Below are 13319 nucleotides of genomic sequence, written 5' to 3' on the forward strand. Positions count from 1 at the left end.
TTAGTCTCCATAGCTTGAGACATTTATTATTATTTGTTTTTCATTCTTTAAAAAGCAGATTCAACCTAATTAAGTTTTACTTTTATCCAACAATCTTTGTATGGTGTTCAGAAGAGAACTCCATTCACAGATCATTGAATAAAAGTCATCTTTAAAATACAATGCCCTAAATGTATCCTGAACAGTGTGAAACATTTCTGAGAGATAAACAGTGCTGATATCAATAGTCCATTCCCGTTTCATATTCATGGGAATTTCTCACTCCAGTCCTCACACTGTTGCCAACTGTTCTACACAGCAGTTACATAAGAATCACTGGAATTGAGAATTGCTCCATTCTCATGGCTTATTTTGATTTTGTTGGCTATGTTTAGTGACTGAATAAAGAGGTTATTCTCATGTCACTGTAGCAACATATTCCATATGCATTTGACTATAAAGTTTGCTGCATGATACTATGCTTGGAAATTTTAAGACTAGTTAAGTGTTCAAGGGGTCCGGATATATAAAAAAATGCCTCAATTGGTGATCCCTTCACAAGCACAGCTTCATTTTTATTGCATGGAAGGTGCAGACGCCAAATGACCCACTCACCAGCTCCAAACCTTTTATCTTCTGTAACTTCTGTTTGACGTTGCAGGACTTGAAGGCTGCTGATCCGCCCATTCTATATGACATTCACCTGACTAAAATTCCTTATTGTGCTATTTTTAATGAACTTACATTTCTTTAGGAGGCTACTTGTACATACAGAGATTCAAACAGAGATAGAATTAAATAATTCAACATGATAAAATAATATTTATTAAAAGAAGGTTTAAGGGAACACAAGGAGTGGTTACGTATTGGCTCAAATCTACACAAAACCAAGTGTCTCTCTTAATAAACATCTCATGTTCTCTTCCTTTTCTGATTGAAAACAACTACCATTCATTCAAGTGAAGGAAAACGGATGCCCTTGCATTGAATATCACTTTGAACTAAAGAGTATTAACTTATTAGTAACATAGTCATTAAAAAAGTATAACAAAGCATTCGTAAAATAAAATTCACAAACCTAAAACTAGTATTGCTTATTAAATTTAGCATTGGGAGAGCACAAATATAACAATTTAATAAGTAAAAGTAAGCATGGTGCATCGCACAAGCAAAACCTGCACTGCTGGAATTTTATATTTAGGTTTCTTTTTTCCCTTTTTTTAAATCATCAACCAAGAATAAAATGTGAGTTTTGAACTTGAGATATTTTGAACAAAAACTTAAACTTTAACAAACTTAAACTGAGCATAAATAAAAGAGCATTGTTTTGGCTTAAAAGAGTCCATCCAGTGTCCCATTTCGGCTTTTGAAAATAAAAATTGTAAAAAATTCCCCTTCCAAAAAAACAAACATAAAAAAGACCTCCCCCACAACAAAATCGTATTTACTCTCCTTGTTCCGCCATGCATGTTCTTTGAAGCCAGTCAACCAGTGGCATGTGCAAGATTTGTGTGTGTGTGTGTGTGTGTGTGTGTGTGTGTGTGTATAAATGCATCCTCTTTATTTGCGATTGTTGTTCAGGACAAGAGGCTGAGAATACTGGTTGTGTCTGCAAGCAGACAGTAGGAACCAATCATCTACAGTCAAGTGTTTCACAGAGACACATGGGGGAGGAACACCAAGAAATCCCCTCAAACCACAGTCTGGTTGTCATTTCAACAAATGTGCCATGGAAACTGTTTCTAGGTGGCACGCTCCTGCCCATCCACTTCCTGTTTGGTTCTCCTCAGATTGCTTTTCATTTTGATGAACTCTGGGGTGTTTTCTTGCTCCTCTTCAATCTTATGTTGCTCCTGTTCCAACTAAATAGAGAAAGATGATGATATTACGGAGACAATTCACCTGAAGATGAAAAATCTGACTGTATTTACTAACCCTCATGCTGTCCCAAAATTGTATGACTTTCTTCGGTGGAACACAAAATGAGGTGTAAAGCAGAATGTAAGGGACTGATAGATTCAGTCAAAATGTGCTTTCATCGTATGGAAAAAAAGATGCATTGAAAGCAAACAGTGACTGAGGCTAACATTCCGTCTAACGTCTCTGTGGTGGGGGTGGGCCATGATTCTGCACACCCAGCCCCTAATTAGGCTGATGAAGTCCAAAAGGGATAAAGGCAACCCGGAGATTGCAGTGCAACAGAGAGAGAGTTACAGGCAGCTGTCAGACACCTGTGTGTGTAGCATTGCCGTCTCCAGTCGCCTTTATCCCTATTTAGGATTCATCAGCCTAAATAGGAGCCGGGTGTGCGGAATCGCGGCCCAGCCCCGCCCTCCACCCTGCCACAGACTCCTTTTGTGTTCCACTGAAAAAAATAGACAGTCACATGAGTTTGGAACAACATGCGGGTGAGTTCATAATGACAAAATAAAAAGTTGTATATATTATGTATATGTTTTTGTTTTTTTTTTATTCTGAGTGACTATTTGCAGTAAGTGTATATAAATTCTCAAATAGTCTGGTGGAAACACTGAAATTAAATACAACTACACTTAGTAGTGTGTAAAGATGCTGCACATGTGTTTTCCTCATACGGACAACTCAGGTTCGATTCCCCCTTTGCCCCAGTTTTAATATTTCCTTTAATACTACTTATAATAATAATAAATAGAATTAATATAAAGATTTATTTCCTTGCAGTGATTTGGTCACTGTGAAGGTCAGGGTGTTTAGAGAAAGGTTTGATCAGGGTAAAATTAACTATTTTACTATAGTAATATTATAGAACCATGTTTTTTTTGGCAGAAGCCATAGTTTTTAATGCAATTAACCATGGTGTTACTACACCATGGGATGTGTATTAATTTTTGTAAGGGAAGGTTAGGGTTAGGGGTTGGTGTAGTGTATCTGTGGGATTCTACATAAACAGAATTGTTGTGATATTTCTTATACTGTATGTTAGTATTGAATTAGGGGTACAAACAGAATCTAAATCTATTTGCACTTAGATGCAAATAAGATGCTTTTTGTTGCTATGTACACTTCGAGCAAATAGTCTCTCGCTTTTTGATAGGAGGGGACTTACCTGTTCAAGTGTCTCCCGTCTCTTCATGAGTTCAATTTCAAGGTCTGATCTTTTCTTGTGGGCCTCTTGCTCATCTTTCTGAGCCTTCAACACCTGTTCTCTCTTCCTATTCTCCATCACCTTCTGGAGTTCTGGCTTATTTTGAGGAGCAAGGCCCCTATGAGATAAACAAGGAGACAATGGAAACAATAAAAATTAAGTAACTACAGGTACATTTTCAAAACATTTTCCGAAGTGTTCTAGGAGGTTGCTTTCTGGCACAAGTAAAAAAAACAAAAAAACCCCAAGTCTCTGATATTCAGGATTCTAGATATGGCATGGGACCCTTCTTCAAAGTATATGGAAGGTTTTTCTTGCAAGTTTTATTGTCCACAAAGCAAAACATATCTACTTTTATATCAAAGTATAAGCACACCTCTCCTCAATGAGTTGAGGTATCATTTATGTTTGTTTCACAAGTTGGACAAGTTACTGTATGTGCCTAAGTATATTACTAGGAGTTAGAAGTTTTAACAAATCCCTAACCCCAAGTACGAGCCATAATAATAGTGATGCTTGTCTAAGCAAAGACCACCAACTGCCAAAGTGTTGTATAGAGGTGGTGTGCATTGTTATTCTTCCAGACAACCCATCATCACCTAAATAAAAGTGCTACAATCTGGAACACCATGAAAACAGCATTTATTTCACTCAATGATGTAGATCAGTGGTCCGATTCAATAAGAGAACAAATTGCCATGAATCTAGCACATTTTAGGGATATTAATCTATACGGTTACATAATGCAAGTGTGTGGACAATGAAAAATCCTGATTGCCCCACATACTGTAATCCAGTAATGATGAATGCCTGGATGGGTTTTAAAGTTTGAAATTGGTTAGTAATGGCCAGAGGTTGCTGCTGTACATCATTTAGAGCGTAAAGATAAACCATTTTAAATTACATTACTTTGTGGTGTCATCTTTGTTGTGTAATTCTCCATTTCACTTTCTCCAAATCAAACTATAGTGCAGACCTAGTAATTTATGAAACATTATAGTATATAAAGAGTATAGACCACATGTAATAGATTTCCCAGAAACCTGTCTCGTATGTTTGGTGTAGTGGTCATAAGGATTTTTCAATGGCTGACATTGATTCAGAGAAAGAATCTGAATATCTATAGAAGAGTGAGCAGAGTCTAAAAACATAAAAAAAATCGAAATACTGGAAAAACAGAAAATGTCCATTATCCATTGACATAGGTTGCTAATCGCTTAAGCAGGCACAGTTTTCGGTCAATATAAAAAGTTTTTGGCAAATATTGGACAAATAATCAGCCTGGCTCATAAATCAGTCCATCACTATCCAAGTCCAAATCTGTCTCTCTGGCTGGCATGCCAGATTACTGGTAGACTGCTTTGTCCAGATTACTGGTAGACTGCTTTGTCATTCTGTCCATCCTTCCAAAACTTGTAGACCTGTCTAGACTACTATGAAAAAAAAGAGAGGATCAGACGAGAGTGTGTGGGTTGCGATTATATTACAATATGATTCTGGGACAAGGGAACCAAAAAAATGGAATAATGAGAACCAGCTGAGTCCAGAAAACACATTTGCCTTTCCTCAGTTTCTGTGTCAAGACACTGATTTAGATACAGAATGGCTTCCTCCAACAATTCATTCCATTGTAACAAGTGGAACAGCTGTATGCGCTGTCTGTTTAATGTGTCTTTTCTTTTGAAGAACAACAGCACATCAGACATTAATCACACATGGATATATGGGCAGAATGTGTCAGCCAGGCAGATAACCCCTTCTTTGATCCGTGGAATTTATGAATCATGTGCTTTCAGTAGAGCTACATAACACAAGCTTGATGAGAGGAATCAATCAGAACAAGGAATCTATTCAATGGTTTATGGTTCAGGGCAAATTACTAATTAATGATTGAATTAACATCAGTGTTGCCAAGTAGTGACTTTTGCTCCATCTGATAAGATGGGACTTTTCCTTCACAAAAAGAGAACAAATTAAAAATTGACAAAATTATAGGCTTTTAAGAGCTTATAAAATATTTTTTACTTCTTTTAACTATCTGTGACTGGTTTGTTTTTTCCTATTTCTTTGCTCACTTGTAGATCAGATATACTTGACCCTTTCCTGTTGTAGGCTATACATCCCCCTGTCTCCTTGCAAAATATAAAAACGATAAAGTAAATATGGGAAACATAACTGCAGCATGGAGGAGGATGGGGCCGGGCCGGAATTACACCGCGCTACAATAACATAACGTGGTGAGCTGTGCGTAGATGCCACGGAGAATAGCATGAAGCCTCCACACGTGCTATAGGTCTCTGCGGTAATGCGCTCAACAATCCACGTGATAAGATGCATGGATAGACGCGGAGGCAACTGAGATTCTTCCTCCGCCTAGTGTCACTATGCCACCACGAGGACCTAGAGCGCATTGGGAAATTGGGCATGCCAAATTGGGGAGAAAAGTTGAGAAAATACAAAAAAGTAAAAAACCAACAACTCTGAATATCTGTAAATAAATCGAAGCAAAGAAGAATAAAATATCAAAGTCTTCCACGGATCCAATGTTTGTTATTTACACAAACGTAGCGGAAATTATGTTGCTGTGGAAAAAGCTGCTTAATGACTGAGCTGCATGTATATGGGAGTAAAGAGTATGCCACTTATACAGTGCATGTAAAAAGGAGTGCTGCTTTCTCGCAATAACCCGCTTTCTCTTAATAACTTTCTGGTGTCCATGTAAACGTAGTCATTGTGGGCTCAATGCAGTACTATATTTGACCACAGATTTCCTTTGGGAAAATGAGGGTCGCTGTGGAGTTCGGGAGGGCAGCGGTTTCTCTGCCCGACATGCTCCAAAATCTATATCAAACATAAGTGTAACAGAGGATTTCGGCTACATTATGACTTTAAAATAGAATAAAAACTTACACTAGGCCTGCTTTTAAACACATACACCGATTAGCCACAACATTAAAACCACCTACCTAATATTGTGCAGGTACCCCTCGTACTGCCAATACAATGCAAACCCACATCTCAGAATAGCATTGAGATGCTATTCATCTCACCACAATTATACAGAGTGGTTATCTGAGTTACTGTAGACTTTATCAGTTCGAACTAGTCTGGCCTTTCTCTGTTGACCTCTCTCAACAAGGCATTTCCTTCCATAGAACTGGATGTTTTTTGTTTTGGCACCATTCTGAGTAAATTCTAGATACTGTTGTGTGTGAAAATCCCAGGAGATCAGCAGTTACAGAAATACTCAAACCAGCCTGTCTGGAATCAACAATCGTGCCACGGTCCAAATCATTGAGATCACATTTTTCCCCCATTCTAATGGTTGATGTGAATATTAACTGAAGCTTCTGACCCGTATCTGTGTGATTTTATGTGACATAAGCCTTCTTAAACAATCCGTTTTCAAGACAATCAGCACATGAGAATCAACAATTAACTTTTTGCCATGTGATATTGACCCTGTTCAAACCTGGTATTTGGATGAATTTCGGGTTTTGTTTCCTGCGAATGTGATTCCTGTGCAAATGCAGTTATGCTTCCTATGTGTTACACTAAACAGTCTGTATAACCACTTACAGTCTGACAACAGAATTTCAACAAATTTGCATCAGACACTGGACTGAAAACATGAGAATTAAATCCTCATGAGAGGCACTGAAAATGTCCAGGTATGTAAGAGACCTTCACAAAGTATTAAGACTGATGGTTTGATGTTATCATTTAAATAGCTGGGATGAAAAGATCTGTGTGCACCAAGAGGGGCTTTGGCATTCCTGAAGATGTTTCTACCTTGGTAATTCAATGTCGTCACTGATTATATAACAGTGCCATCTGCAGGAACACATCGGTCCCTGAGAAACAGTCAGTTTGTCCTTACTTGTGTCTGGTTTCTCATCTCAGACAACTAAGCAAAATAACTGAAAAGTCAGAATCAGACAGAGACAGATAAAGAAAGAAAAAGAAAGATTCAGGTCTTGATTACATAAAAGACTCTGAGCCCACCCCTGCCCCCCTAACCCAGTGCATTATCTAATATATGATGCAATGGACTATATATAGTCTGACCTCCATCTCTCCATCACTCACTGTTCTTCACCTTCTGCCCTGGCCGTAGAAGGGATTTCATAATATTTTCAGTGTACATTTTGTGTGCTAGTGTACAGCAGGGTGGGCGCTGTAATTCTTCTTATATAACTCTACATCTTTCAGCATCCCTCTGAGCACCACAGCTGGAACTAATCCCATTTAGATTATGGAAATGTTCCTTTTATCTAGACCAAAACAAGCACTCGCACTCATAATTTCCACTCTCTATCAAGTATAAGTCAGTAACATTTTACAGAAAACATGAGTGAAGACTGTTTTCAAACACTTTGGGCTAACAGACAGTCAGAATGACAGATAGCTCACGCCTCCAACACAAGCCAATGGTTGAGCCAATGTTGCTATGTGGGACTGGTCGGATACTCAAACAAACAGAGCAATGCTTTGATAGCAACACAGAGCGTCAGTGATTACAACTTTTCAAGGAAATCAACTTACTTAAATGGCTTACTTATAGCCGACTCTCCATATTTACTTCCACACTTAACTTCTAATACATGTATGTATGAAAAAAATCAGTTGCAGTCATAATGTGGTGAAATTTAAACAGCATAGAAGCATTACAAGTATGAAATATAACCCACAATGCCAACATTTGTGCAAATTTGAATCAGGTGCAATTAAGTACCTAAATTTGAATTATTACTTTTAATTTCATTACTAACAACGCCTCAGTCACTATTCACTTTCATTGTCTGGCAAAGGGATGCAATGAAAGTGAATGGTGACTAAGGCTAACATTTTGCCTAACATCACCGTTTGTATTCCACAGAAGAAAGAAACACATACAGGTTTGGAACAACATGAGGGTGAGTAAATTATGACATAATTTTCTTTTATTTTTTCTTCTTAATTTGGCAATAAAATAAAATCTGTTAGAATATTACAATATTTCAGGACTGAACTGCAGGGGACACGCAGATCTCTTCATGTTCAACTAAGAACAGCTGAATTAAGAGGTGAAAATAAGTGGATGGCAGTTTATATAATCATCCTGGTAACTGAGAATGTATTTGTGTGTTATGTTTCTTGCAAAATAAATGACTTGCTGTAACTTGTCCATTCTTATTCACATCAAAGCAACGAGAACCACTTGTACCTCCAAGGGATCTTCCTAATAACTTCCAACTGAAAATAAAAATGGTTTGCGTAATAGGGAGTATGTGTCCTCCCTAACTGTCACTATTCATCATCACCATTACCAATGAGAGTGAGACCGAGACAGAAAAGAGACAGAGAGGGGATAGGGTGAATGACTCAAACATATTGTTTCCAGTCCATTTTTTTCTGCCCCCTGTCTACCCACACAGCACACAAACAGATCTGACAGGAAGAAATGGTTCCTCTCATCCAAAAAGTCAGCAGCATCAACTTTCATACTGACTCTTACTGTTCAAGAACCCATTTGTTAAATATGTAACAGTGGAACAGCTGACATTGATCTTTATGTGGCACTTAAGGAAGACATATACTATGCATTTACTACATGGCTATCTGGAACACTTGATTCTGATTGGTCAATCGCAGCATTCTACAGTCAAATATATTGTATAATGACTGCTAAACTTGTCTCAGGCAACTGATAACCTAAATAGCTGTGCAAACTTACGTCACCCCACAGTCTCTTTCTTCGAACGTTATAAAATAATTTCTCCTCCAATCAATATTTCATGTGCATTTATCTGTTATGTAGCAGTGTAATAACCTGAATAATGTACAGCCAGCCGGATATTACAGCAAAATTCACCCCTTCATGTTAAAACCATCCGCTTATTGTCAGGGTTTATTTTGAATAATGACCAGTTGAGTGTACATTATACCTTAGAAACGATGTCATGTAGGAAAAGGAAGAAAAGGACTGGTTTTGGCTTTAAAGCCCTCCACAACACAGTTTATAATTGGTCACATGGCCACACAGCATGATCTGAACAAAATGTTTTGCCAAGACTCACCACTGCAGTGATGATGATAATGATTCACATATTCATGTGAGAGGAGGAAACACGATTGCAGTAGGGTGGGGGGCATAGCATAAAAAAAGGGGGATGAATATCACAAATTTGAGGCAAGGAGTCTTAGAGGAAAGATGCAATGAAGGAAGAGGTACATGAAAGGATATTTTAGGCAGAATGAGAGCATTTCATTGCTTCTTTTTTTTTGACCATGCAATGAAAGTAAATGGTAACTGAGGCTAACACTCTGCCCAACATCTCCTTATGTGTTCCACGGAAGTAAGTCTATACAGGTTTGGAACAACATGAAGCTGAGCAAATGATGAGCGAATTGTCATTTTTGAGTGAAGTATCCCTCTAAGGTGCATCACCTTTTCTGGTTCATGAGGAGTTCTCTGTGCAAATCCTGGTGATTTCTGGAAGTCTTCACCGGGTTGATGAGTTTCTTGGGTTTAATGAGTTCATCACTGTCCCCATCCATATAGTCCGGCTCGGCCATAATGCTCCGCACACGGGACAGTCCCTCTGGTATTTCTGCCTTGTCCAGACCTGCCGAGAGAGCCAGAGAGGATACACCATCTATTAAAACGACCAAGAGGTGATGCATCGCTTTTAGCAGTTACATGAAAAATTTGGCAATTTTTCCTTTTCTAAAAGTTACAGTAACCGATCTGATTAATAAGGCAAAAACGAGTGAACTGTTCCTAAATGTAAACGCAGACTGCAATTTAAAACTGTATGCACACAGACTGCAATCATGACAAAACATGCTGAGCTGGATCATAACAACACATTAATCAACACTTCGGTGCTGTTTATGGAGCAAGTGACACAATTAGTTACACTCCATATAAACATAATGAGATAAATATGGCATGTGAAAAGAATAGGCCAAGAGATTGACAGAGTTTTTGCATATGATCTGGAAAAATCTGTAGGTTAGCCAACCTACAAGACACAAAAGGTGTATTTAAGCACACCGTGCTCAGTGAGACCGATCCTCGTGTGAAATGGGTCAACAGAAATATCAATAAAACAATATCAATAAAGCAATAAAATACTAATAATCAAATACATACTTGTTTTTACCCAAATTTGGATATCAAGAAATGGATAACGCCCTTCTCACCAGTTTCTCTTATAATTTATTATCATATCATTAAACAGACGATGAATGATGCATCCATGTGACTTCTATCTCACATGGTTCTGTTTACAGGCGGATAGTTGACACAAATTTTAAACTAACAAAACAAACAACCATGTAACATTAAGCACATGGCTTTGTTCCCATTACAACCTTGAATAAACTTTATGAACTATTTGAATTAACATGAAACTATATTTGATCATTAGCAAGTGATAACACTTCACATTCGTGTCCATGTCACACATTAGTATACAATACTATAGTACTAACAATATAAGCAATTACAAACTTCACAAAATAATAACATGCATGTAGGTAATTAACAACTCAGTACTTGAGTAGTTGACATAATCTATCAAACGTCATCTAAAACTATTTTAAATAGCATTTTTACAAGCAGTTTTTATGCACTTTTAAAAATGTATTTCATTTATACCACATGGCTACTTGGACTACACTCACTCACACACACACACACAAAGCTAAAAAGGTAATGATAACAAATAAATGGTTTAAAACTAAGAAATTGAGACCATTTATAGCCCCTAAAATAAACATTTTCCCTTACACATACAGTATTTATAGCCTGTAAAATTTAACATAAAATCTTGATACTGGAAAATAAAAGTGCACATCCATGTTATTTATCAACTACCAACATGCATTTGATGCTAAAATTCTCACCTGGAAGGACTGGAAACACAGGGTATCTGAACATGGTATTCATCTTTGCGAAAGAGTGTTTATTAAAAAACTCAGGTGAGCACTGTACTTTCCTCAGTTGAACAGATTAATCTTTCAGCACTGTATCTCTGTGACTGAGCGGTGCGCTCTATAAACAGAATATTTCTCTTCTGACTCTGCCTGATGTCTTTATTACCTAACAGCACACCCACCCCAGACAGAGCAGCTCCCACAAACATCCTGTTTATTCTTTCATCACACATCATATAAACATCAGAGACTCAAAAATACACATCAGAACACAGTGAACACTCCAAACAGAGAACTTCACACAGGTATGCTTCCAAAATCAGGCAAAATTTGGATATAGTACCAAAAAGGATAATATTAAACATTAAGGGGCAACAGAAATGTATACAGAGTGCATAAACACCCAGAGTTCAGTGTGCAAAGTTTCAGAGTGCTCATCAATCCATAGGATTACACAATGAAGCATTAATGTGCCTTATCGTTTTTATAGCCTTCTAAAAGTAGGCTACATCATTCATTGAGGGAACGCACAAATTAAAATGCATAGAGGAAGCTAAAAGGTTTTCATCACACATTCACTGTCATTATTATAGAAAATATAGCGGACTGCATTTAAATGCAAGCATAAATGAAATCAAAGCATGACATCGTGTTTTTATTTCACAAACCAACACGTCTGATCATCAATCCTGAGTCAACATGAACGCGCTGCAGTTCGCTTGATAGTCGCTAGAGGCCGCAAACAACCACTGGCGAGCCCCGTGACGCAAATCAAACGTCGACATGCCATGATTTCATTATGTGGCACACTATGAGGAATTGTCAAACGCTATTCAAAGGCACCACGGGTAAATTAAATCAAGAGAGACAATGCTTGAGAAGTGTGAAGCATTCCTTCAAGGACGTTTGAAAAATCGGCACATTTTCCTTGTCGACAGCCTGTGGCCACTGTGTAAATACACGTCATTGAGTTCCAGTACACGTGCCCCAATAAAGTTTTATTGCAACAATACAAGTATTTCCTATCCTTACATGTTTGCGCATGAATATTGAATAGCACTCAATTTTAAACACAGTGCCCACTGTGTGTCAAATACAGGATTATAATCTGGAGTCAAACTTCCTTCTCAGATTTAACTGAAGATTAGTTCCTGTTGATAACAACATGTTGACATTAAACATCTGCGTTTCACAAATTCTAAAGAACTGAGTTTTACATTCTCAAGTCAAATATAATTTATACTCCTCATGTCATTCCAGCTGATTATATTATTCTTTGGTGAAACACAAAAGGAGTTATTAGGCTGAATGTCCAAGCCGCTCACTTGAGCACAAGTGTACGGTGATTTATACTGCCAAACTCCAAAAAGGACAAAAATCACCAGAAAAGTATCTTAAAAGTAATATTCCAAATTTGCTGAAGCCATATGAAAGCTGTGTCAACATGCCAAATTTAAGTTGTTCAAAGATAATCTTCCTCTCTGCTGTAGATTTACAATCTCAATTGCAGTTGCATTTTCAAACTTGTGACTCTGTGATTGGTCACGTGACATGAGAGAACCAATGGCGTTTGCTGTCAACGTATCCTACAGAAGACTTGGTAATGGAATATAATGCAAGTTGTATGGACTATTTCTTTGGTACTTCTTTATCAGTATAATCATCACCATCCACTTTCGTTGAATGGAATAGAGCAGCTTGGACATTCTGCCTAACATTGTGTTTCACAGAAGAAAGTCATAAAGGTTTAGAGTATCATGAGGGTGAGTGAATAATGACAACATTGTTGGGTGAACTATTCTCTTAACAGGAACACACTATATATCTAACATTTCTATAAGCATTCTTAATCATATGCACACTAATATTTTGTGAACTCAACCTCATTAAACTTCTTGTCTCAGTATTAACAACATTCAAAGCATGGTTTCTATGCATTGGTTATTCACATAATTCTCTGCACAGGGAGCCCTGCATGACAAGCATGTTTAATAAAAAGCCCAGATCCAGCTTTTAATTACAGAGATGCACTCTTCAACCCAGTGTAGGGCACAAATGTCTCTATGGTGACGCCACAATACTAAACACACAGGCGTGGGCCAAGTATTAACACACCAGCACTTCAAGTTATCGCAATGTACTTTCAGAATGATTAAGCATAGAACTGCCTCCATTATTTTGCGAATCATACATAAGAGCATATATTTGCACTTGTGTAGGCCTATGTGTTTGCGCATGCACATATAAAGGGAATGCTTGTAAAATGTCTAGCCACCCACTCATTAAGTACTAA

The 13319-nt window shown here is 37.6% G+C and overlaps 1 protein-coding gene across 2 annotated transcripts in view; it reads right to left on the reverse strand.

Annotated features, from left to right (window-relative positions):
- Positions 1-684: 684 nt before the first annotated feature.
- The window catches only part of LOC127622634 (protein FAM107B-like), a 28377-nt gene continuing 15742 nt past the window's right edge, over positions 685-13319 (reverse strand). Inside the window, exons 1-4 of one of the 2 annotated variants that reach the window (XM_052096645.1) lie at positions 10997-11164; positions 9534-9711; positions 3065-3221; positions 685-1841 (exon numbers count right to left, since the gene is read on the reverse strand). In XM_052096645.1, coding sequence (XP_051952605.1) covers positions 1722-1841; positions 3065-3221; positions 9534-9711; positions 10997-11039 — 498 coding nt within the window. In that variant the 5' untranslated portion in view covers positions 11040-11164 and the 3' untranslated portion in view covers positions 685-1721. Of the gene's footprint in view, positions 1842-3064; positions 3222-9533; positions 9712-10996; positions 11165-13319 lie in introns of those variants that run through there. The other variant, XM_052096646.1, reaches the window with a different exon arrangement.

This window comes from Xyrauchen texanus, chromosome 29, assembly GCF_025860055.1.
Source record: "Xyrauchen texanus isolate HMW12.3.18 chromosome 29, RBS_HiC_50CHRs, whole genome shotgun sequence".
NCBI classification, from domain to species: Eukaryota; Metazoa; Chordata; class Actinopteri; order Cypriniformes; family Catostomidae; genus Xyrauchen; species Xyrauchen texanus.